Here is a 27,721-nt window from a genome sequence, read left to right on the forward strand (position 1 = left end):
AAGAACAGTTTTTGTCAACAGCAGATGACGTAACCCATGCATTCATTCCATAGGTCCAGCAATCTCAATTTGCCTTTGTAATTTATATATATAGGTTAGTAAAATTTGGTTAATTTGTGAAATCTTAGGGTGAAGACTGACTTAAATTAATGTAAACTTAGTCATGTGTAACGAGTTTTTATTTATTTTTTTGAGAAAACAACTGCATATGTATTAGGCAATTTCATTAGGTTGAAGTGATTCAACTGATTATAACCGATAAGTTTCGATATCAGTATGCTAGAAAGTGGTGTATTATAATCGTGGATTTTTCTTTATATTAATGTAGCTTATCGATAAAAAAAAGGACCAATTAGGAATGTGCTCTTTCCAATTTTTTTAAACTTATAGCCCTGAATAGAGCATTCGTTTGGCTTAGGATTGGCACATGTATACCATAAATCATGCATAGTATGCTGTCCATTCTCTTGGGGTGAAATATCCACTTCAAAATCTCCGGATCATAAAAGGTGGCATATAGACCTACATGTTTCATATCGTTTTTGTCAGTTTACAATGCTTATGACATTGATTTTAAGCCTAGACCTATGTTATATATTAGGTTGTTTATTATCATTAATACTTCAGCAAACGTTTGATTTAACATACAGCATATTACCTAAAGTGACAAATGTGGCTTAAAAAAGAAAAGAAAGAATAAACTACTTATGAATATCGAAGGATTTATGGAGCTTGTCAACTTACTCTGTGGGGAACGCAAAGAAATGAATGCAAAACCAACCGTTTTTAGTAAAGAAATACATTTTAGTGCAGCTTTTTGTAACTTTCCACTTTTTGCTGAGAACTTTATGAATACATTCACTTGCCCTTGTTCACTTTGTAGCCTAATTTACGCATCAAATCATGTATAACAATCATAACTATAAAACAGTAATCACACACACACGCGCGCACACAAACACACACACACATTATATATAATATATATATATATATATATAGTATATATATTATATAATTTAATATATATATATCTATATATATATCATATATATATATATATATATATATATATATCGAATGTAATAAACCAGCTTCAAGACCGAACATTGTCCGCGTATCTCGTTCGATTCTAAATTATACTATCATTAAAGTTACGTAATGTTTCAAGATGTATGAAGCACCTGAATTTCGCAAAGGGGAAATCTAACTCTAAAAAGGTTTAATAAGTAACCCAACTCATATACTGATAAAGATACGGTTAATATAATATAACCAGGATGACTATTTCGTCTAGTTAGTGTAGCAACATAACATTGCTTGGCAATTAACACTACACCTCCCGGTGCGGAGCTAGTTTCTCGGTGACGTGAGGACTTCGCGGCAACCCTGCCCGCGACCACCGATTTGAGAAGCAAACACCAAACCAACCACGCCACATTAACAACCCTTCAGAAAGGCAACAGTTAAGAAGCTCCCAGAGTCCTCCACATACAGCTACTAAGAAAAAACAGCCTTCACCTATCCGAAATTTTCATAATAAATATCTAAACGAAAATATTTATGATTCGTGTAGCAGCTATGCAAGGTCGGTAAAGGGAAGGAACTAATAGATAGTACTTTACTATTCATAGATCTATCTAGAGAGGGACATTGAAAATATGAAAGGAAATATAAAAGAATGTATGGTAGGACTACCACGCAATATATATATATATATATATTATCTATATATATATATATATCATATATATATATATATATATACAAAAAGAATCACAACCAATTGAAAGAGCAATGGAGCCGTTTCAAAGATTACTATTTGCAAATACTACTATTTGCCATATGGTTTTGTAAGACGTCTGCAACAATAAACGAAACTGTCTGAGGCAAGTCCCATTTTCATATTTTGTTCCTCTAAACTAATAGCCTTAATATTTTTTCTTATGACATGGATTTGACTTCGCCAATCGCCGACCTGTTGGCGGTACTATTTTAGGTAAATCTTAATAATAACTCGCCGTCTGGTATTTCTTTAGAAATTACAGTTTCCTATAGCCTAGCCTAGTATTCGGGTTGCTTAGGTACCTATTAGGTAGGGTACTAAGAATTTACCGTTATTTCTGGGCGGTCGACTGTAATTAACCCCAGGGGCCAGTACTACACGGCAAAATACATTGGACGCCCCAATCCCTAGTGGATGTCGTCCTGGCGGTTACGTTCCTTGCAGTCCGTGTGAAGTTATTCTTTAGAATTAGGTAGGTTACCCTATTTTATACAATATCGTCAAGAAGCGCTCTGCACTAGCCTACCCTTAGCTGCGCTGAGCCACTCTTTGTGTTGGTAATTCTACAGAAGCAGTCCACACGGACTGCAAGGAACGTAACCGCAGATACGACATCCACTAGGGATTGGGGCGTCCAACGTATTTTGCCGTGTTTAGTACTGATTACCCAAAAAAAGTCACTAATCCGAACTAAATAATTAGTACAGTGAAATTTTTGTTCCAGTAGGTAAAATGCATAGAAAAACCACAAATGCCTTAAGTTCCCTATGGCCGCCGCTGATAAGTACCCTAGATCTATCTTTGTGTTACCTACCTACTACTAATTAGCTAAACATGTAGGTATGTGCCTACCCTGTAGGTAATAGGAAGTGAAATTTACGATTTTTTTTCATTATGCTGAAATTATACTTAAGGATACGCTAGGTATAGCATCGGCTAAGTTGGCAGGGTGTTCTTAAGGTACCCTCTGTAGGTGGGTTGTCCCTTCCGTGCGTTGTAGTCATTAGGTAGTACTAGGTTGCTACTTGTGGTTTTTTTCAGTGTCACTTTAGCCCCTAACAGTAGTAGTAATTATATTAATTCAATTTACTGTATGCCTGTTTATATTAGGGTAAAACACCGCGACTGGATGGCCACTCACCGACTATCACGGCTGGCCACCCTAAGAAAAAGTACTTTTAACGCGTCCTGACACCGGAGATGGTCATCAGTCCGTCTTGTTGGTGAGAGAAGGAGCCAAAGACCTCTACTCTCCTTTCAAAGTATTTTCTCCAAAGTTAGAAATTAAGGCCATATCTTAAGATTTAAACAGAGGGTAATGAAAAGGATGGCCAACGCAGGCCCACAACACCAAAACACTTTTGAAATTTTTACTTGCAATTAAAAAACTTTAGAAGATTGATGCCATCTCGATGTTTGCGGAGTCGCTTGTGTCAACAAACTTCCCATTTCCTGTGCTAAATCTGCACACCACTTCTACCCATAGACGCGGGGCACTTTCATCACAACAATCATAAAATGGTCCCTTGCCACGACGTTTTCAAGGAAACTACGGTTTTGGTAGAAGAAGACAACGAAGCATGCAGGTAGATAATTATTTAAATAAATAGTAAAACATCAATATTTTACATATTTATGATGATTAATTTGAAAATATTCGTTATTGAAAAAGTAACCCGATTCCTGACTCAAATTTAAGTAATTATTTTTTGGAATTAGAACGTTTTTTTAAGTCCTGTATTATGACGTCACGACATCTTGACTTTCGTACCAATTGTAAATTAATTGCTATACTCAACTTTCTTGCAGAACAGTTTACCAGTTATTCATGCAGATTGTTATCAGCTCTACATGTAATTGTTATAATTGTAATAATGTGCATATATTATCTTTCTTTATTTATTTACTTTTTTGGATATATGACGATGTTTTACTGCCGGATTACCACCGTAGTGTGACGCAATCGCTTTCACACCCTGGGCCTCTTGTCTGTTTTCACACCATAAGAAATTAATGGGGCTGAATTTGCAATGACCAGAAAGTCGTTAAAAGAGAAAAGTTAGCAATGAGCAGCATAGGTTTTTTGATTGAGAAAAATACAAATTTATGCAATAGCTAGCTTGTAAAAAATACTCGATTACAAAAAACTTGATTGACAACTAAGCAGCATACCTACTATGGGTTTCAGAGACAGTGCAAGCATGTTTTTTGGCAATATTTCTGTAACAAACACTCGTATCAGAACGAGATTTTGCTATAGTGTATTACACCCAGTGTTATAATTTATAAGGGTATCTTGAATCACTAATCGTAAAGAATAACGACACTTGTCCTTGTACCAAGAGACAAAAACTCCATTATCCAAAAATGGATACGAACACAGCAGTAAAAAGTTCCACCTACCCTCTCCCCCCACTTCCACCACCATCCCTGTCCTTCTTCCTTCCTTCACCTTCCCTTCTCTCTCTGAATGTTGCTTCAGTTTAAACTTATTTTCTATGATTTTTCCATCTATCTATCTAATAATAGTTTACATTGGTGGATATATCTAACGATTCACTCGGTTGTTACCTGCCTATTGACTGATATATTTATACACTGTTGCCAATTGGTATGTGTTCACCCTCCAAACTGGGTATAAGACTTACACAAAACGTGGAAATTAGTGAAATTAGCCTATGTATTGGAAGTATATATACATAAATATTAAAGCAATTTTACCATTATTGCATTACTATGACAACTAGAATTCATGGAAACAGTTTATAATAATGCATCGGCGTATGTTTGAAGCTCCACTAATGTGGCAACGATGATTTTGCCATTCTTAGCATGCAAACATTACAGGTTACATTTATTTCTGGCATACAGTTATTTAAAAAAAATCAAAATACTAATATAGACTTAAGTCAGTGAAAAGTGCTAGCAAAAAAAAAAAATTATAATTATAATGTACTAATCCGTCGTCTGCTCCGCGATGGTTTTCAGCAGCCAGATATACGACAAGGTTAGAAACATTAGATTGTATCTACTTTAGAAATATCTGTAATTTTTCGGGGTGATTTGGTTGCAAAAAAGGGATAATAGACATGAATGACATAAACATTTTGAAGTAATAAAGTAAAGTTAAACTAAATAATGCGTAAAGAAACAATTAAGGGAATTAACTGTGTTTGTGGAGTGAGCTCTTAGGAACCAGGAACAGGAACGTGGTTCAAGTGCTATTTGGAGTGGATTAAGACTAATAATGTGGATAATTACAATCAATAAGCACTGTGGAGTTTCAGTTGTGATGGCAGTAAGGATAAAACCACCGATTACAAGGTAAAAATGAATTCAGTTCAAACCATGACCCTGGGAATAACAAGTTTCATACTTTCAGTAATATGTGCAACAAAATGTTGTTTTATTGTGCTGATTACAACTGCAATCTTGAGTAAGATCAATGGAACGTTTACATATATACGCTAACATTGTTCGAAATGAGTGCTGGGAAGGCCTGGGAAAAAGATGGTGGATTGTCCGTGGTCAGGACCGGCCAGCCTGACGATAGCCGCCATATTGGATTTCAAAACTGCCTTGAAAACATTTTACGAAGAGCGTCACATGCTTATTTTAGTTCATATGGGGCTTTCATATATCACATTATGTTGACGACACTTCAGTCTTTTGAATGGTATGCTTAAAGTTGTAATTGTATTCTGGTTTAACCAATTAAATATCGAGTGAATAAGACCTGGCCAGCGTGATGACAATGGATCGTCCGTGATTGTTTACCCTAACTTACTTTATCTTAGTTTCCACCCTCTCCTAGTTCCTCACTGGACAAGTGGTTTTCACGCTCGGCTGCCAATCCGGTGGTCCAAAGTTCAATTTCCGGCTCTTCCAAATTGGAATCAGAGGAATTTATTTCTGGTGATAGAAATTCATTTCTTGATATACCTAGTGTGGTTCGGATCCCACAATAAGCCGTAGGTCCCGCCCGTTGCTAGGTGACCAATTGGTTCCTAGCCAAATAAAAAATATCTAATCCTATGGGCCAACCTAGGAGAGCTGTTAATCAGCTCAGTGGTCTGGTAAAACTAATATATACTACGTACTTAACTTTTCTCTACCCTCTCCTAACAGTTGTTTCGGCTTTCTTCTCGGCACAGATTGACTTCACCAGGTCTTTGGCTTAAATTTTACATTCCAGTTCCAATTCTCAAGTTACCTGCTGGTTCCTAGCCCAATGGTTGATAAGAAAACCAAAATAGTCATGTAATATATTATATAAAACTTAGTATGCTATTAATGGTATGTAGTTTTCTTCAAATAAAATAAAACTGTATTTTCACACTGCTGATTTTGTGCAGGTGTCCACTTTCTTTGATATGATTTACAGCGAAATTCAGTATAATTCATTATTAGCAACAGTAGAATAGTTGAGTTGTCCAATGTATCATCCAGAGTCCAAATTCTTCTCTTGCCTTTACTACTGAAGCTCATTGATTAGATTAATAATAGTAACAAAAATATTGCTTTTTGACTGATAAATGTGATACATATTCTACTGTGTAGTGCTAATGCTAATGATAACAAATAATCATTATGGTACAGTAAAACATTGATTTATACTATCTTAGTTACAAATATTTAGTATTTCATATTCTATTTTATTAATTTTTTATGTTGACATATGTGAATACTATTGCAAAGAAAATATTATCATATATCTACGGTATATTAAAATGCTCATTAAGTGCGACCATATGCAAAATTTTATACACATACTATACATACATAATGTACAGGGAATTAAGTGCAGATTCAACATTTAACCCCTTTCTTAAATTTTTATTTTCAGTAGAATCTGCTTTCTTCCCAAACATTGTGATGGCCACGAATCGATTGGAAAAGATTGGCACCATTTTCACTAGGTAAGTGAATGTATTTGTATGAACATTCAAACTGTTACAGTACTGAGCTTTCATGAAACTATATACGTATACTTGTTGATCAGATGGTGAAATAAAGCTCAGAATTCCATTATCAAACTACAGAAATGACATTAACCCACAAGTTTGATTTGTATTAGTTTAGGGTCCACTGTCTCATATTCTTCAGCTTTCACACCTCACACCTTTTTCTGTAAATTTGATACTGGCAAAAATGTTCTCCCAATCAATATTAGCATCTTCATCATTTTCACTGATGTATGTCAGAATCTGAAAAAAAACCTCTTGTGCCCTGTTTGACCATTGTAACTGTATATGTAGAAATCTGAGGAATGCAAGAGGTCCAGATTTGCTGTTAGACATGTCAAAGAAACATAGGTCAGTGTTTTGTCCATGAAATCAGAACTCTACTTCCTTACATATAAGTGTATTTCATTGTTAATTTGCTTTTAATGGTAGATATGTGCAGGTGGCAAACAATGTTCATAAGGTTTTTCCAGTGATGTGACTCATGGTTGTTTGTATTCTTAATGTCAATTCTGATTTGTTTTGAGCACTGCTGCTGCTGTCCCACTTCACCTAGTTTGTAGCATGATGTGGCTGCTTCCTCTTCATTATAACTTGGTTCATGTGAATGCTGGTTTTGTGATTGTTGTTTCCTAAGAGTAAGTTTTTTCAAAAGATATACCAAACCCAAATTTTTTAAAACTCAGTACATGTCAGATATAAAACAGTGTGTATGATCATCATTTGTGAGCACATAGTGATGGGTGGTGGCAATAAACAAGAAAAATATGGTATCTTCATTTCTTTTCACACATAGGTATAAGCATCTTATATTTTTCTAATGTACGTACTCGGTTGCAAATACAACTGATAGTTCTATGCCATTGTAATATTAAATTTTGATATTGCAACACACCCCCTGAACACCTGAATAAGCCCTGGTCACTTACCAGCCCGAACCATCATTTATTAAAAATTTACTAAGTCTTTGGTTAAAATAAACAATCAGTGTTGCCAATCTCCTGGCAAACACCCTCGTTACCTAGTTACCAGCCCACCGCTGGTAGCCCTGCCTCACGGCCGTCACACCTGCCCTCTCACGTCAATCAACTTATCGTTCGCGGTGGAGTACAGATGTATCCACAGCGAACTCCTTTTTGGTCTTGCCCGGCCTTCATTTGCACCTTTGATTTGATTGATTTTGGTGACGAATTACGCATCCCGGTTGGATTGCTCTTAATACCTTGTCATCAGACATTGATTCTGCAAAGGAAGAAACAACACAAGCTACGACAACGACTACTGCATTCTCGGCCACGACATCACAGAAAACGACGAGCGGAAGTTCAACAACGTATCGTCTTTGCCAACAATGCAAGAAAAGGATGAGTACCCTATGACACGATAGTCATTCCTTATGCGTAAATTGTAGGCCTGTTCAATATAATGTAAAGACCAGATGTTTGGAATGTCAGGAGTGGTCTTTGGACCATATGTTAGGGTATCTCAAACATAGGAAAGGTCTCGTATTAAGAAGTAAGTGTAGGCAGGAAGAGACTAACGTAGATCAAGATAAAGACTTAGAGACAGTGCTCTTTGAGAGACTTGAGAGTAGGCTGACATCGAGTATGACATCTCTGTTACCGATTTTATGTCAAGATTAAGTGAGGATAGATCGAGCAATAGGGATACTGAAATTACTAATCGTTCTTTTCCAGCTCCCCTGCCTGTTCCAGAACCAGCCCTAACCGGTGCTGGGGGTTATGGGGATCCGCAAGCCCACAGGGCAGGATCCGCCGTCCTCCCTGGCGCGGAGCAGGCAGTGTTGGCAGCAGATTCCCCTTCCCTCAATGTGTAAGTTCTCAGGATGATAAAAACTTAGGTAAGATATAGACGAGTAGGGATAATAGGCTACATAGTGTTTAGTTTAGGAAGAGAAGTGCAGGCTTCTTCTGGGTGGTTTGGTTTTCTCGTTAAAAGTAATAGTTTATAGAGGCCACAGTCGTTCCGTTAGAGCATCTTTAGGCTTTTTCCTGCTTCGAGTTCCTTGCATCAGAAGCTTTTAGGCCATGGTTGGTTTTTCAGATATGCTCCTTCGTTTTTAAGGTTACTTTCCTCTACTTATACGATACGATAATTGTTAATATCAACTAATTCTCCGTTCAATGCATATTGACTTACGATATTCAGTATGGAGAGAAATCGAATAAAATTAACTACGGTTAGCCTAGTGTTCACGATGATATATCGTATGCATATTCAGTAGCCTTTAGGCCTAGCCTAAAGTATTTGCTGTACAACCATATCGGTAGTTATTTTTATATTGGCTAACGCTGTAGGCTCAAGGCATTCTGACTTCGGATAATTCAGTACAGGTGTAATTGAAAACGAATGAGAATCCGATCCGAGGATAATTAATATGAATGTAATCGAACAGAATGAAGATCGGATTCTGTCCGACTAAAGCATTATAATTGTATTATATGTATCATCATATTAGCGTAGTATAAACACTAACTCAGCAGTCATTCACGCTGGAATCAGCGGATGACGAATACGGGTTTGCGTCGCCGTATCCATCTCATTCTCTCCTGATTGCCTAAAATGACTAATGTAACAACACTCTCACTTATGCCAAGTTTGTACAAACGTCTTGAAGGAGACGTGTGTTCAACTATGTTGACATTTAACATAGTCAATGAGGTATCTATCTTGGGGCATATTATCAGATGTCAGATGTAAGGAATTCGTATGTATGACGTCTTCATACGTTTAACAGACTATTGACTGTTGCAGTTAATTTGCAATTGCACTTATTGTCAGTTACAGTTACAAATTAGTGTAACCAGTCGTATTAATGAGCAAATTACCAATGACAACTGAAATTAATATTAGGCCTAATAAAGTTAATTTAATTACCTTTAAATATTATTTTATTACTTTTCAATTAAATTACAATTACACTAGCTTGTCATCAAACAGCACTATTGTAAGGAATATTATTTTATTACTTTTCAATTAAATTACAATTACACTAGCTTGTCATCAAACAGCACTATTGTAAGGAGGTGTGGCTTAGACAGACAAGATGCCGGCTAGTCTTTTTTTTTTTCCTTGGCTCCAGATTCAACCATAGCACTTGGTCTCGGCTAATGTTTTTGTCCCTAGTTAGCATATTAATGAATATCTGGATACTTAACTTATGGAACGAAGTCATACTGTTGCGTCTTACGATGTAATTTAGACCAAAAATTTTGACTGATCACGTCTCATTGGAAGCTAGTTTTTCCTTCGGGTTAGATGGCGTTAAATTTAGGATTCCGTTCGTTTTTCACTCTTTTTCATAGGTATTACGAACCTTACACTTTATATACTTTATTAATCCTTTGTCTGTGTGAAAACAACAGTAATGAGCTCTTTTATGCTATTAGTTTCTTTTACCACGGCTGCGTTTGAATTCATACAAAAGCTCGGGACTTCAATCCAGGTTGTTGATGCATGTAATTTTGCCTTATTAGCTTCAGCTGCATTTTTAACATGAATACAGTAATTACCGTCGCACGCGGATGAATACAATAACGGATGTTGCTATCGGATTCGATTACTGTCACACGCTGATCAATACAATAAAGTGATGTTGTTATAGGAGTCGATCGCATTAGCAACAAGTTCTCGTTCGGTTGTTCATAGCTGTACGGAGTTATACGAGTATATTATCCTTAAGATAATACCCTTTTAACTTAGAAGAGGGTGCAATTTACGGAGGTGGAGATGTTAGACGATTGTAATTTATCTCTCTCTCTCTCTCCCCTGATTTTATATTCTCTCTTTATCCTAGACGATTGTATCTCTCTCTCTCTCTCTCTCTCTCTCTCTCTCTCTCTCTCTCTCTCTCTCTCTCTCTCTCTCTCTCTCTCTCTCTCTCTCTCTCTTACTTATCTGATTTCATATTCTCTCATCCTATTTTCCACGCTTTCCTAACACTGGACTCATTGTGCAACAGAGGTTTTTCTTCCTGTCACACCTTTTCAAACTTTGTCAATTTCCCTTCAGCGCTGACTGACCTCATAGGTCCCAATACTCGGCCTTTGGCCTAAATTCTATTTTTAAACCCAAAAATCTTGCTGTCTGAGTTAGTATTAGAGTAGGGAGCGAATATTAGGAATATGTATAAGGTATTCATGATATGATATATCACAAGAGGATTTTAAGTATTAGGACAGATAGGAAAGAACATGTCTGGGGTCTATCTGAGGGTATTCTTCCAAGTGCCAACCAGGCAGGTACAACACTACAAGACGAGCGGACATCACTACTATCGACGACACCGTCGCAGACGCACTGATGGACAGGGTTGTCTCCTCCGTTACATGAGAGGCCTAAGGCCACATGGGAGGTCTTCAGTTTCCTCCATACATGAGAGGCCGAGAGCCACATGGGAGGTCTTCAGATTCCCTCCATACATGAGAGGGGCCAAGAGCCACATGGGAGGTCTTCAGTTTTTTCCTCTACTCAGGTGAGGCACATAGCCAGCTGAGAGGAAACAGGTTTGTATCCCTCCCGCACTCAATGAGTTTTGACCTTAGGGTAGAGGTGCAGGAGTTTTTCCCTCCACATATGGGAGGCCTAGAAGGCCACACATGGGAGATTAGTTTGGACGAGTGACAAATGAACTTGAGACTGACCCCGCGTACTCAATTATATTGACTGACAAACTGGTACAGTGGAGGGCCGGGTAGATTTGATTCCCCACCTCCAAATTAATGTTGTTAATCGGGCTTATTCAGGTGTTCAGGGGTGTGTTGCAATATGAAGTTTTTATTGTAAAACTAATATTGTAATACCTACCTGAACACCTGAATGATTCCCACCCTCCTCCCCTCTCATACAGAGTTATTGAGTTATGATTGACGTGAGAGGGCAGGTGTGACCGGCCCGTGAGGCAGGGCTACCAGCGGTGGGCTGGTAACTAGGTAACGAGGGTGTTTTGCCAGGAGATTGGCAACACTGATTGTTTATTTTAACCAAAGACTTGGTAAATTTTTAATAAATGATGGTTCGGGCTGGTAAGTGACCAGGGCTTATTCAGGTGTTCAGGTAGGTATTACAATATTAGTTTTACAATAAAAACTTCATGCTTAGCCACAACCAAGTATAAAATTGTTCAAAATGGCATTTACAAAACATCAAATATCATCTTTCATACCGTTATCCCTACATTAAGGGGTTGGTTGCCTGACGTGCCTTCTATCAAAGGCATCAACCTCCACCAAACCTCTTCTCTCCATATCTTCCTTCACTTTATCATATCAAAGTACATGTTTTTAAGTTTTTTCACGGAACAAAATATTATAAAATAATTTTGTAATAATTTTGATTGATGAATTGCTTGCTTGTAAAGGGAATGTTTTGTGAAACAGTCTTATCCATTCCTTTAAACTTACCCAGAGGTTATACCATAAGTGATCTTCAGTAACCTTATTGGTATTTATGTGTATGGGATTTTAATTTTTCAGGACCACTGGACTGCTGAAATCTGGTGCAATGAAGCCTGCAGACAAGCCTTTGTGGTATGAAGTTTATGAAGCATTTCCTCCTAAGCTGGAGCCAAAGTTTGACCGCAAGGTTCAGGAGAAACCAGTTAGGCCTATTCTTTACCCTGAAGATGTACACAGAGCGTATGTAATATTCCTTAAGGTGTTCTGTTTAATTCTATATGTTTTTTTCCTGTTTTACTTATAACGTTTAATGTAAAATCTGTGATGAATGTGATTTTTATTAGTGTTAAACTAATAAAATTTACCAAAATTATTAGGGGCTTATTTGCCATTTGAATATGCTAGTCAGTTATAAGACCTTTTCAAACAATAACACTGTCAGGTGTTCTCAATGAAACAAAAAATACAGTTTGGTTTAATGAAACAAAAATTACAGTTTGGTTGCCTCCTATCACGAACACTTCTAAAGGCAAATGCATGGAACATGCTATACCACACTGCATTATTTACAGGTTACATTTTTTCAAGTCTTGATGTTATCTGGATTTCATATACTTTAGCATTTTCTATTGATGAATATGGTTACTGTACTGCTTTTTATGATGAAGATATGATTGTTTACTTCCAGGCAATTTTATAAGAAGCATGGCTCACCAGGATCAAATACGACTTTCTGAAGACAGCAAACGCCCTACCCTATGCCAGCTCTTCATTGAGGAGTATGGAGGCGATTGCTAAGTGAAGGCATCACTCCCACTGAAAAACTGATGGATGAGCAGCACTTGCTCTTGAGTTAAGGGGCATTTACTTAGATCCTTCTCGGGCACCGCCTAAGGTCAGCATGATTGGATTAAATTTTCATTCTCCATCTTGAAATTATAAGCAAACTTAGAAAATCATTACTTTTCTGGTTATTTGGCAGTAGTACTCCCATGATAAAATACCCTCATAAGTTTTAAAACACATTTTACCTTAGCATTTAGTGTGAGGGTGACAGTTTTTAGGGAAGACCCAGATCATAGGGAAGGAGCATTGATAGGAATTCAGGCAGAAAATGCTAATGGTTTGGAAAAAAGTCCAAGTATTTCATCAAAATATAAACCCTAACCGGTAATGGAGAAAACTTGAAATCAAGAATGTTCAATGATATGAAATTTATGTAGAGTAAGGTCTCATTTAAATGATTCTTATTCCCATGACCTGTTGTAAATACCGTAGTACATACGTACTGTAAAAGTTCAATAAAATCTTCTGTATGATTACTGAGCAGTAAACTAGAGTAGTCAGCTTGATAATTCTGATTTATGTCATAACACTGACTGTCTATCTTAATTCACCAAGATTACCTGACATATATAGTATATAAAATTTTGTTTTTTCCTTTCCTTTTGTAAATGTCATACAAATTCAATGTGATCTTTTGCTAGTTTTATATCAAGGAAATATTAATGAGAACCAATATTTTATCAGATTTTGTATCCAAGAGCTCCACAATGAAATGCAAACACTACTGTAGAGAGGTAATTTGTGAATTATGAAAAATGCTTTCTTTCAGGTTGAGGCAGACAAAGAGCAAGTTCCAGTAAGTGAGCCCTTGAAAGAACAGGGAAATATCAAACAGAAAGTTCGATTAGCTGATATTTTTAAAGATAGTCAAGAGGATTAGATGGTAGGAGACAGGTGTTTATTTTTTATATAATTGTAAATAAATATTACCTCATTCCTGTTGTTTAGATCCTTCCATTTAGAAAGAAATGTTCATTGATATTTATGTTGAATATATGTTTTGATGTCTTGTTGAATATAAATGAATATTGTAAGTTCTACTGTCTATGTTGAATATAACTGATTATAAAGTTTTATTCAGTTACATCCAACAGAAGCATTTCACCTGAACTGTGTTTAATGAGGCTACCAAGAAAAAATATGATATTGTTAAGATACAATAAAGTTTGTTCATACTTACCTGGCAGATATATATATTTTTAGTACCCACCCACCTCCCCTCAGGAGACAGTGGAGATAGAAATCTGATAGAAAATGGGAATGGTTCCTGATACCCGCCTCCCAGCGGCAGGAATGGGTACTAACCACCCTAACTCCCACTACGTGTGTCGTAAGTTTTAGAAATTCTGTCGGACTTCAGAGAATACAGCTATATATATATCTGCCAGGTAAGTATGAACAAACTTTATTGTATCTTAACAATATCATTTTGTTCATGAAACTTACCTGTCAGATATATATATAGCTGAATCCCACCTTTGGCGGTGGGAGAGACAGAAAAAGGATTTTAGGAAACATATAAATGTAGATGATTGACATCTTGGTTCCTTACCTGTTAGCATAGCTGACTTCGTGATTACTGTCACCCAAGCCTGCTTCTGCTTCACTAGAGTTACCAACAAGGTAGTGACCTGTGTAGTTGGTGCGCTCTAGATGATCTGTCAACGGGGACGGGACCACAATGTGACTAGACCATGACCATACTTCTGAGGGCAACGAGGCAAAACCACCACCTAAGTTAGCCTAACAACAAACTCCCATATACCAAAGGCTAAAGGAAGGGACGACCGTTACTCGGCAGCCGACCCTACAACCATAAACATACAAATAGTAAAAACTCACCTACCCTTTTTCTATAGGAAAGGATGAGTGCTACCTCCTGCCCCCAAAATAGTGTCTGCGGCGACGTATGGCCCAAGAGAGTAACAGTTTTCATAGGTCGTTCTCACCTCCCGTAGGTAGTGCGAGGCGAACACTGAGTTACTCCTCTAAAAAGTAGCACTTACAATGTCTTTAAGAGCCATGTTTTTCTGAAAGGCTATTGAGGTCGAAATAGCCCTTAGTTCGTGCGCATTAACTTTTAGTATCTTAAAGTCGCTGTCTTTGCAAGAAGAGTGCGCCTCTTTAATGGTGTTTCTTAAAAAGAATGCCAGTGCATTCTTGGACATGGGCATGTTTGGTCTCTTGACTGAACACCATAAGTTCTCCGCAGAACCTCGGCAATCCTTCGTTCTACGAATATACTCTCTAAGAGCCCTAACAGGACACAGGACTCTTTCTGGCTCTTGACCAATGATCTCTGCCATACCCTTGATCTCGAACGTTCTAGGCCACGGATTGGAAGGGGTTTTCGTTTTTGGCCAGAAACGACATACCCAAAGAGCAAACCGCATTATGCCCTTTGAAAGCCGACGTGTTTGCTGATAGCCTGTATTTCGCTAACTCTCTTCGCCGTCGCCAGAGCAGTTAGGAATACAGTTTTTCTTCGTCAAATCTCGTAGAGACGAAGAGGAAAGAGGTTCAAAGCGATTTGACATTAAATATTTGAGGACCACATCCAGGTTCCACGAAGGTAACTTCGGTAGCGGTACCTTGGTCGTCTCGAAAGATCTCAATGATCATGGAGATCCTTGTTATTAGCGAGGTCAAGACCTCTATGGCGAAAAACTACAGATAGGACGCTTCTGTAGCCTTTAATAGTTGACACTGCCAACTTCAGATCTTGTTTAAGATAAAGCAAGAAGTCGGCGATCTGGCTCACAGAGGTAGTGGTAGAGGAAACTCCTTTTCTCTTACACCAACTTCTAAAGGCTGCCCACTTCGATTGGTAAACCGCGATTGATGAAGGTCTCCTCGCGGTGGCGATAGCTTTAGCCACTGATTTCGAAAAACCTCTCGCTCTGGCCAACTTTTGGATAGTCTGAACGCAGTCAGACTCAGAGCGGAGAGGTTTTTGTGGTACCTCTCGAAGTGGGGCTGTTTGAGTAGATCTCTCCTTAACGGAAGAGATCTCGGATAATCCACCAGGTAGAACATCACTTCTGTGAACCAGATCGCTGCGGGCCAAAAGGGGGCGATTAAAGTCAACCTCGTCCCCTCCGATGCTGCGAATTTTCTCATCACCTCCCCCAGGATCTTGAAGGGGGGTGAAAAGCGTAGAGATCTAGGCCCGTCCAATCCCATAGAAGGGCGTCTACTGCTACTGCTCCCGGATCGAGAACCGGGGAGCAATACAGGGGGAGTCTCGCCGTCCTGATGTTGCAAAGATGTCCACTAAGGGACATCCCCAAAGACCCCACAGCTCCTGGCATACGTCTTGATTGAGAGTCCACTCTGTCGGCAATAACTGTCCTTGTCGACTGAGGAGATCTGCCCGGACGTTCTCGACTCCGGCAATGAACCTTGTCAATATTGTGACTTCTCTCTCCTTTGCCCAAAGTAGGATCTCTTTCGCTAGAGCGAACAGGGAGCGAGAGTGTGTTCCTCCTTGTTTCTTCAAGTATGCCAGGGCTGTGGTGTTGTCCGAGTTGACTTGAACTACACGACGGGAGACTTTGTTCTGGAAGAACTGGAGCGCTAATTGAACCGCTGCCAGCTCTTTGAAGTTGATATGCCAGGTTACCTGTTCCCCATCTCCAGGTACCTGACACTTCCTCCCCCCCTAGAGTTGCTCCCACCCGTGGATGACGCGTCGGAGAACAACACTAGGTCGGGGTTCTGAAGCTTGAGGGATATGCCCTCTGACAGCTTCCACGGATCGAGCCACCATCTTAGATGGTTCTTCACCTCTTCCGAGATGCTTAACTTCATGTCGAAGTTGTCCTTTTCTGTCCAGCTGTCCGACAGAAAGAACTGAAGAGGTCGGAGGTGTAGTCCTCCCCCCAGGGAAACAAACTTCTCCAGCAAGGTAAATGGTCCAGCAGACTCATCCATTCCCTCACGAGCATGAATCCTTCCCTAGAAAGGCCGACACTTTTTCTACATGCCTTGTTGCTGACGTTCCTGGGACGGAAAAGCCCGAAAAGCCACTGCATCCATCTGAATCCCCAGATACACATTGGACTGTGTTGGGGTCAGATGTGACTTTTCGAAGTCACCAGAAGTCCCAGGGACGCAGCTAAAGACAGAGTCGTTTGCAAGTCCTCAGGCACCGGGTCTGCGAGGAGCTGTATGAGCCAGTCGTCCAGATAGAGCGAGATTCTGAATGTTGGAAAGATGGAGCCACCTCGCCACGTTCTTCATTAAGATGGTGAAGATAAAAGGGGCCGTACTCAGTCCGAAACAAAGAGCCCTGAATGAAAGACCTTTCCCTTTCAGTACGAACCGAAGGTACTTCATCGATTGGGGATGTATCGGGACGTGAAAGTAGGCGTCCTGGAGGTCGAGTGATACCATCCAATCTCCGGGTCTTAAGGCCCCAGAACTGACTGAGGTGTCTCCATCTTGAACCTCTGCTTTTCTATATAGAGGTTTAGATGACTTACATCCAAGACGGGCCGCCACCCTCCCGATTGTTTCGGTTCAAGAAACAATCTGTTGTAAAATCCTGGCGTTGCCAGGTCTAAAACCTGTTCCACTGCTCGTTTCTCGAGCATCTGCTCGAGCAGGTCGAAAAGTATCTTTCGCTTTGTTTGAGGATACGATGGGGACAAGTCCCTGGGAGGGGTTGAAGTCAACGGGGGCGGCTTTATGAAAGGGATCTTGTAACCCTTCTCTATGACGTCGAGAGACCAGGTGTCTGCCTCTCTTACTCTCCAGGCTTCTGCAAACAACTGCAGCCTGGCTCCTACCGGTGACCTGAAGGCAACGATCTCTCACTTCTTGCCCCTAGACTTGGAAGGGGCTCTACCTCTAGGAAGGCTTCTTCCTCGAGGAGACGATCTAGCGGAAGTCCCTCCACGAAAGGGCTTCTGCTTTCTCAAACGGTTGGGCTCCTGACGACGTTGAAGGGCCAGCCGGACGTCTCGAAGACTGAGCCAACAGGTCTTGTGTGGCTTTCTCTTGCAGACTAACTGCCAGATCCTTCACCATAGCTTGGGGTGAAGAGATGACTCGAGAAGGGAGCATACAAAAGTTCTGTCCTCTGTGCGGGAGAGACAGACTTAGCCGCAAAGTTGCAATAAAGCGACCTTTTCTTGAACCCCTGCTGAAAAATGAGAGGCTAACTCCTCTGAGCCATCCCTGACGGCCTTGTCCATGCATGACAATACACTGGACAGCTCCCCCAAGCTGATCGAGTCTGGCTTACGAGATTGGTTGTCTAAAGCTCCAAGACACCAGTCTAAGAAGTTGAAGACCTCTAAGGACCTAAACAGTCCCTTCAAAGATGGTCCAGTTCGGAAGTCGTCCATGATACTTTAGCTGAGGCTAAAAGGGCCCGGGCCCTCCTTGAGGCATCAACCACGCTGGCGAAATCACCTTGAGCAGACGTAGGAACCTTCAATCCTAATTCCTCGCCTGTCTCATACCACATCCCTGCCTTACCGCTAAGTCTAGACGGAGGCAAGGCGAAAGTAGTCCTTCCCTTTGCTTTCCTAGACTCCATCCAGCCGTTAACCTTCCGGAAAGCTCTTCTAGTAGATAACGACGTCTTCATCTTCACGAAACCTGGAGACTTGCTTGTCTTCGACGATGAAAACTGAGAAGGAGGAGAAGGAGGAGCAGCAGGCTGGAAAGTATCGCCAAACGAATCCCGAAGTAGTCGTGCCAAAACTTGATAATCTGACGAAGCAGACGTAGCAGGTTGTTCTTCATCAACATCCTCAGAAGAACCGCTAAGCTCTCCTTCTTCCCTACCCGAGTGCAAATCCGAAGGAAGAGGCAGAAGTCCTTTAGCTCCAAGTCTCCTATCCGAAACGATGAAGAGAAGAAGAGGGTAACGGATCCTTAACAGTCACAGGATCAGGAATCACCTTTAGAGGCGAACGTGAAGAGGAAAATAAGACGAGAAGCGTCAGCCAAAGCCTCGGGAACAACATCCGAGTGACAGCGAACTTCCACATTCGCGTCCACAGAGCTCTTACTAGAACGTCTACGAGCGTCCATCTGAGCGTCCAACGTAGGGTTCTCTCGAGCGTCCAGCGAAGCGTCCAACGGAGCGTCCATCAAAGAGACTCTTCTAACGTCCCGCGAAGCGTCCTTACGAACGTCCCGCGAAGAAACTTGATCAACTGCCCGACTAGCGTATCGTTGAGCGTCAACACTGTCATGTCGAAGAGGGGCCGAACGCATAGAAGTCCGTCCGACAGCTACAAAATCGTCGTCAGCAGAAGCGTTCGAAAGTCGGAACGCCGAGCGTCCTCTCTACGGGAAGAGAGAGGAGCATGCAGAGATCTCTCTCTAACCTGGCGTCTAACGTCACCTCTAGACGAACCCTGGGGAGCAAAACGAAGTCTAGAGGGCGAAAAATCAGAAGACGGGGACGAAAGAGGAGCCGTTGGTGAAGACTGCCTAGTTCTCTTGATAGGAAGTCTATCGTCTTTCCTGCGACGAGGAACCGTCTCCTTCTGCTTTAGTAAAGCGTCCAGTTTGCCGTTGCATAGCAATGATGATCTCCGTCTGAGATGTCTCCTTACGCGGAGACGAGCTGCACTTGTGAGAAGGAGAGGGGCGAGGGGACGCCTTCTTCCTTCTCCCAGGAACAGCCTTGGCTCTAGAGCGACTGGGGCGCTCGCGGGCGTCATCGTCGGATGACGTCCTAGACTTCTTCTGGGGCGGAAAAGCTACGCTTTCCGGAGAAGAATGCCACTCAGACAAAGCATGACGTGAAGCGTCAAGCTCTTGAAGAGTCCTCTTCAAAGGTCGCGAATCCGAACGAGATTCCCACCCCTTGCGCGGGGAGGACGCGTCGGAAGACGAGAAACAATCCTTCACGATACGTGCTCGAGCACGCTCCTTAGCAGCCTGGGAAGCGTCCACAGGAACTGCTGAAGGGACGTCAGATCGGTGGGGGTTCCCCGTAACCCTCCTTCGGCCTTCGACATGCCCTCTCCCTGAGTCCTGGGAGTCCGGCAGAGGTCCCCAGCCATAGGAAGGCGCTATAGGGCCGATCTGACGCCCCCTCCACTTCACTAGGGCACTATCACTGCACTTATTTTGCCTGTTTTCAAGGGCAAGCACTTTAGATTCAAGCGTCTTCAATGGAATCCAGGATAAGGCACCCCGAAAGGGCATTACCCTCCGCAGACACCACTTGAGGGCCCGAAGGCAACACTACGGGGTTAGGAGACACAAAATCTAAAGGAGGGTTAGAAGGGGGATACATTAAGACCCTGTCTGCTGGACCCGACTTACTCCTGGAGGAAGACCTCCTAATCCTATCACGTTCTAACTTATTTACGTAGGATTCATACGTCTTCCATTGTAAATCATCCAAGCTTTCACACTCATTACAGCGCAAATCATATTTACACTCTTGCCCCCTACACCCTTACACAATGTGTGAGGATCAACCAAGGCTTTAGGAAGCCTAACCTTGCATTCCACTTTCGAACACACCCTGGCGCTAGCCGAACTACATCCAGACATATCTAAGGAAAAAATCTAAGCCAAATTCAAAACAGTCCAAGTCACGTATGCCAAGCTATCGATCCAATCAAAAAACCAAAAAGTCAAGAGGATACTCAAGCAATGAAAAGTTTTCCCAAATCCTGAGGCGGAGGTGTGTAAACAGATGTTTACGACACCGGCGACAGAAGAAATCTGATAGAAAATGGGAATGGTTCCTGATACCCGCCTCCCAGCGGCGGGAATGGGTACTAACCACCCTAACTCCCACTACGTGTGTCGTAAGTTTTAGAAATTCTGTCGGACTTCAGAGAATACAGCTATATATATATCTGACAGGTAAGTTTCATGAACAAAATGAAATATTTTTAAGTAATTTGTATTCTTCCTAACTTACAAACCCTTGTTGGTACTTACAGAGGGGATTTACATTCCGCACAAGCTGGTGCCAGCTGTTGGTACTTACAGAGGGGATTTACATTCTGCACAAGCTGGTGCCAGCTGTTTAACTAAAAATAAGGATATTGGTAGTTGGCTACCAAACCAATGGTAGGGAAGGAATCCTTGCCATCCAGATCCAGTGGTACACATTGATTTTACCTTTTATCCCAGGAAGCAGAATGAGGGGTGGTTAGAGGTGGGCCATTTATATAGACCTCAGGCTTGTAGTATGTTAGGAAAAATGAAAAATTATCAATCAATTTGTATTTTTCATTCACAGCCTTTGTTCCTACATACGTATATACAAACCCGTGGACTTTACATAAGGGAAACTTACTTCTTGGTGGGAGGAATCTGAGCTAATCTCTGAAACTGAATTTGGTACTTTGTCTTCACCTTGTGAGCTTTTTCCTTGTCATGTAAGAGCTAAGGAAGGAGACCCCATGCCTCTGATCTGTTGAACATGTGTGATGTTCAACTGCCAGACTTCTGGGCCTTTCAAATAAATGGAATGTACAGTCATCAATTCGACGATAGGCTTGGTGAACCCTTATTGTCAGGGCCAATAAAGCTGAAGATATCCAACGGGTCTGTTCTTTGTCAGTCCCTCTCTCCCCTTGCTAGAGAGAGGGTAGGCATCGCATCTATTAATACAGTACAACAAGAGCTAAATTATAGGCAGGATATATACATACATATAGCTGTGCACCTTAGATAAGATACCACCTGTCCTCAAGAGCTGGGTGAGCTAAGCTACATCACTGCTGAGCCTGCCACCAAGAACTCAAGGCAAAAAAAAAAGTCCGAGGATCTATAGGCTACTTCCTGGAGGTGAATACAGGCAGTCCCCGGTTTTCGGTAATCTGGTTTTATGGGGCTTGTCTAGCGCCGTAATGAGAGGAGTTCCGGTTATTGGCGCCATAAGCGCCATTATGACACCATAAATCGCCAAGTTTCGGTTAATGGCGGTTTTCGCTTATCAGCACAATCCCGGGAACAGAACCCCGCCGATAACCAGGGACTGCCTGTAGTAGGTGACCACATTCCTGTCCTTAGTACCTGTCCAACAGGTTCTCCCTGAATGCAAGGAACAGACCAATGCCCTTGACCTTATGAAATCTTGCTTGAAACGTATTGTTGTCCACCATGTCAGTTGTGGAGTATGTTCGTTTGATCTTTACATAAAGTCAAACGAAATGGAGTTCTTGGACACGACTTCTTGGCCGAGCCAAAACTAACAAGTTGTTAGCACCTAGTTTGGAGATGAAGTCCTTAAGTGGTAACGCAAATGGTCTTTGGGCATTTGGTAGCCTTTAGGGTCCTTAGAAACAGAATGCTCATACACTGTTGATCACCTAACAAATCAAACAATGACAAGAAGTTGTATGCCCAAGACTTGAATCATGGATTTGAAAGCCATCTCCTAGATGCCAAGAGCATCTGGAGTTCCCAGGAGGTCCCCTATACAAGTGTTGACTAGCCCAAACGTTACTACCCATGGATGTAAGACAACAGCTTCTGTTGTTTGCAGAAGTTGATCTTTTGAGATTTCTTCAGATTTCCCATGTTAAGTTTTATTTTGTAGCTCTACTGGCACTAGTATAGGCAGAATATTATGGAATAATTACAGGAATGACCTCACGAATAATTATGTTGAACAGTGGACAAGCCATTGCTATAGTAGCATAACAATATAACGTGATTTAAAGTGGGGAAAATTAAATAATTACCTGTACCACTTATTCATGAAAAATCTTTAAATACTGGACCTATAAAACTTCCTTATTTATTATCAAACAGCCATACAAATTTTACAAGTTTGATAAAGAAAAATGGAATGCACATAATGGAGAATGTTCAAAATAATGAAAATGAAAACTTACCTTACACTCTACAGATGAAAGCAGGTTACATATCTATGCATCAAAACTTTTAAAAAAAGGAAAAAAAAGGCACGTGCATATAATTTCAAGAGAGGAAGGTGCACTTAGGGGGGAGATGCAAAATATTTACCATTGTTGGGCAAAACTTTAGCTATGCGGATGAACTAGTGATTATTTATATAGTACATGGTAAGGGAGCAAGCACAACAGGTGAATACATACTAATGACTGTAGCATATAATGACAAGCTGTTTGAATCAAGTTGTGGTTGGAGACTAACTTACAAGTGACAGACTATACTCCTAATATGCCTCTCATTCAGCTCCACAACAGCAATGGCAGAAGACAGGTTCATAGCCAGAGCAAGAGAACCACCTAAAATCTGAAAATAAAGCTCTCTAGTCATCCCCAGGAAAGACTAGAGACTTCAGCAATTCCCAAGACTGTGACAGGAACTTTGGCACCTGGTCTGGCACTGCAGGAGTAGCAACATTGTTCTCAGGAGCAGAGCCAATGAGCATACTGGAAATTTACTAGCAGAACACCTGCCCATCACCAACAGGGAACAATGGGTGATGTTCCACTGTCCCTGATGAAACTCCCTGGACCACACAGCAAAGGGAGAACAAAGAGCAATTATTTTTGCATGTATGGTGTTAATAAGAGGCCTGGCTGTGAGAGATGTGTTACTGATGATGAAACAATCAAGTCTTCTTGGCCCTCTTCTTTTTGAAGCCGAAGCTCTGCCACTCAAAGGGCAACAACTTGGCACTCTAATTTTATGGGAAGGGCATTGTACACTCCTAACCCATGGGGAAATCTGTAGACATTAGAAACATGCCCACACCCACACTCACATCTACTGTTCTTGCATTGTCTTCCACATCATCAAAGAACAGGTGCAGGTACAACTGGGTGAGATCTCTCTCTCGTTACCATTTTTTTCTGCCTGTTACAGTATACGAAAGACTAAGTCTGGGGACATCTATTGACCATGAATGTTGACATATATATGACCTATGGGGTTGTGATGAAACAAATAAGAGTATCAAACATTTTTGCTTTGTAGACTATTAACCTGATGTTTTATAAATTTATTAGTGGAGTTGATGCCTGCAGAACTACCTTCAGCTGGGCCTGAAAACTTGTTTATAACAATATTTTGTACTATACATATATATGTTTTGAGATTGCAAGATAAAAATTGGGGCAAGCTGAAGTTGAGAAAGCTTGACAACTAAATATGGGTGGTCCAAAGGGAAAGGATGAAACTGCAAAGAACCTAGTGTGCCACACCTGAAGTGGTAACTGCATCTTGGGACATTTTCTATCATTGGACATACCAAGAAAGATTATGCTTGTTATATCTTAGCCCGTGCATAAGTAAAAACTGATATAATTGAAACACCTTTAAACATTTGGAGGTGAATGTGTATTAAGTTTTCCTTGTTCATAAGCAAAGCAACCCTTCAGTCTTAACAATAGGATAATCTTCTAGTGCTAGCTGGAAAACCGGTAAAAAGCAATCAAAGATTGTAAAAAAAGGAATCTGTGGCTTCTGGCAACTCATGCATAATATATGGAATGGATGCTTAGTCATCAATTTCAAGTCTTTCTTCTACCGCCTTGGAGACCAGAGTTTTGCTTCGCTCTCCTTTTCCAAGCCAATTTTTTAATTGGTAGCCTGTGCTTTTTTATTTTTATTCAGGACTGTAGTTCCGTGGACGTCAATATTTTTAGTCAGTTCTGTGGACGTCAATGCTTTTAGTCAAGCCTTTGTTTGCCGTGTTGAATTTTTCTTTTCTTTTGTATTTTTGCTAGCATTTACAATTGGGTCATCTACCATGTCAGACATTTCTCCATAATTATTTATGGATTCCTACTGCTTCTGTATCCCATTCTATGACTGACCTCTCTTACTCTTCTTTCCTTTTTATCCACCTGTCTAAACAATAACAGTTATATTTTGCAGCCTCTGAACACTACAAGATTTGCAAAACTGAAGAGATTTAGGGTTACGTCTATAATACGTATTATATATAATGAAATTACCTACCGTATATTGTATTTTTTATTTACATGGGCTATCCTTTGTCACACAATTGTCTTAACACATCCCACCTTATTTATCGCTCAGTAAATTTCTCATTTGAACTATAAACAATCTTCTTAAAGCATTAGTAATGAACCTCAACATATTGCAACATCTCTCCAGATTTGCCTACAATTTTCTGAGTAGTTTTCAAGTCTCCACCATCTTGTATTCCCACTCCTTCTCGCCACCTTGGGCATTTTTATGAATTTTAAGCAGAAAAACTAAGTAAATTTACATTTGTATATAAGGAGACTTTCTGATGATACCACCTACTCCATATAATACACAGCATTACATTCACCCTACCACATCATTTTAAGGTTTTTTTTGCTTACTGATTTTCATTCCCCTCTTCATTCTTTTAAAAACTTGTACTTCCTCCTTTTTATTTCTATTAAAATTGGGTCATCTACTACAGTAGCTCCCAGGGGGTTCCACTTCTGCCTTTAGCTGTAGCTTCCTCCATTACTATAACTAACAACACAGTAGTAAGTGTTTTAATCCTTGTAATGCACATTAAACTGGTGTTGATTTAATTTTGTAACACTACCTTTATTATCGCTAGAGCTTGTTATAAAGTAGTATTATTACACAAATTATTCTGGTACCCTTGAACTCTGAAATGTCCATCTAATAGTTCACCTCAGTATTCTATCAAATCCTTTACCAAGATCCACTAATATATGCCATACCACCAAAGAAAGTTTCAAAGGCAGCTGTTATCTCTCACCCTTTTCTCCAGCACCTTCTCCCATACTTTCATACTTCAGAAATATTATTCATCTCTAGTTTTTACAATTCAGTGCATCCTGCTGTAATTTATATAGCAGTATTCTTGTACAGTAATACTGTTTCCACTTTCATAGTCCCAAGTCTTCCTTCAATGAGAAAATCAGATTCTAGAAGGTAATGGTTCCTATTCCTGCCACCAGCGGCAGGACGGTAGATCACCTGACCTACCTACCTGTAGCGTGTGCCGCGAAATTCGAATTTCTGTCGGGGACAACGGAGTCTATAGCTAAGTATATATCTGACAGGGAAGTTGAATGTATAAAACGTATGTTTACAATACGGTGACAAAGAAAAACTGGTTCTAGAATGGTAATGGTTCCTATTCCTGCCACCCAGCGGCGGGGCGGTAGATCACCTGACCTACCTACCTGCAGCGTGTGCCGCGAAATTCGAATTTCTGTCGGGACACGGAGTCTATAGCTAACTATATATCTGACAGGAATTGCATGTATGAAACCTGTCGGCTCAACCAAATGTTCTAAATTCTGATCAGAAAAATCTCGCAATAACGAGAATGTTCGTAAACCAAGGGGGAATTGGAAAAAATTAAATAGTAATCAACTGTTTACTGATAGAAACTCCTGCAACTGGAAAAGGAGCTGAAATTCCTGACACAAAATGTTGAGACTACTAATGGCAACCACCTGCCTACTTAAATGGAAGCCAAACGATAGTACATGCCAAGATCCTCTATAGGCTGGTGACAGTCAAGCAAGAGACGTGCACAGGTGACAGCAACTCAATCGGTAGATGCACAAGTGAAAAGCACACAAGTAATAGACACCAGGTGTGTGAGCGCAAATTAAAAGAGCACAGGGGATATGAGCACAAGCCATAGGCGCGCAAACAATTATACGTATTGTGCAATCCCCAGGTACGACCAGCAATAGTTGTACAATCTACAGGCACAGAGACAGCTGCAAAAGTCATAGGAGCGCATGTAATAAGTCCACAAGCCATAGGCATGCACGATATAGGCAAAAGCCACAGACGCGGAAAAGATAAGCACAAAAGCCACAGGCATGCATGGGAGAGACGTACAAACCAAACACACATATAAAAATACAAGCTAGGCACAAACGAGAGGCATACAAGATATGTACAAGCCATAGATGCACACACAATGGGCACACATGCCATGGTTATGTACACCATAGGTGCACAGGTGATGGGCATGCACACCATAGGTGCATAAGCCATGGGCATGCACACCTATCTTCACACATGCGATTGGTGTACGGATAAGTGGTACACTCTCGCGCACAAAAATGGAGCATTGTGACAAAATGCCCAATTTGCGCTAGGCACATTCTACTGGTGCATTAACACTGCGAGGGGCATCATCTCCATGGCCAAAAAAATCCACAGTACACAGGAAAGCCCAAGACAATTTAGGCTTCGTACTAGAACCTAAATGATTCTTATACTAGCCTTAAACTAAGAATGACCCTTAGCTACATGGGACTGAAGAGAAACTGTTCAAAGCAAAAGGTAGCTTTCCTCAACAAGGCAACTTACATACTACTAGAAAGAGACGAAGCATCACTGCTATAAAGCATAGCTGCTACCGTAACATTAAAGAGGGATAAATATTGGGAGACTCCTCTTATTCTTACCCAAGCAATCCTATTGGAGAAAAAATTTTGGTGCTAGAATTGGCTCAACTAATGCCGGACCTGGTGCCCTAACCGACTGAATAGAGGAAGGGGACAACAGGCACAGATCCTCGCAGCTTCCTGACGTCTCGGTTCCCTGTAACTCCAAGCCACAAGGGAGTAAAACAGGACATGCCATGGACAAGGGAAGAAAAAGCAGGGGGGTTGACCCTCCGATGTGGGAAACAACCAGAACTTACCAAGACTCAGGAGGGTTGCATAGAAAACACTAATGACAATATAACAATAACAACAGACCGAAGAGAAGCAACAGAGGACCTAACCAGTTACTATATGGGGAGGCAGAAGAGATATGCATCCCTTTAACTTGTCTTA

The 27,721-nt window shown here is 40.7% G+C and overlaps 1 protein-coding gene across 1 annotated transcript; it reads left to right on the forward strand.

Annotated features, from left to right (window-relative positions):
• Positions 1-1,864: 1,864 nt before the first annotated feature.
• LOC135206774 (small ribosomal subunit protein mS23-like) lies at positions 1,865-13,893 on the forward strand. The gene is given in 8 exon segments (XM_064238267.1): positions 1,865-1,999; positions 6,633-6,705; positions 12,246-12,407; positions 12,856-12,889; positions 12,891-12,950; positions 12,953-13,001; positions 13,004-13,062; positions 13,783-13,893. Coding segments are annotated over 7 exon segments (519 nt in total). The 5' UTR covers positions 1,865-1,999; positions 6,633-6,661.
• The last annotated feature ends 13,828 nt before the right edge of the window (positions 13,894-27,721 follow it).

The sequence above is a fragment of the Macrobrachium nipponense genome, chromosome 31 (assembly GCF_015104395.2).
Source record: "Macrobrachium nipponense isolate FS-2020 chromosome 31, ASM1510439v2, whole genome shotgun sequence".
NCBI lineage: Eukaryota > Metazoa > Arthropoda > Malacostraca > Decapoda > Palaemonidae > Macrobrachium > Macrobrachium nipponense.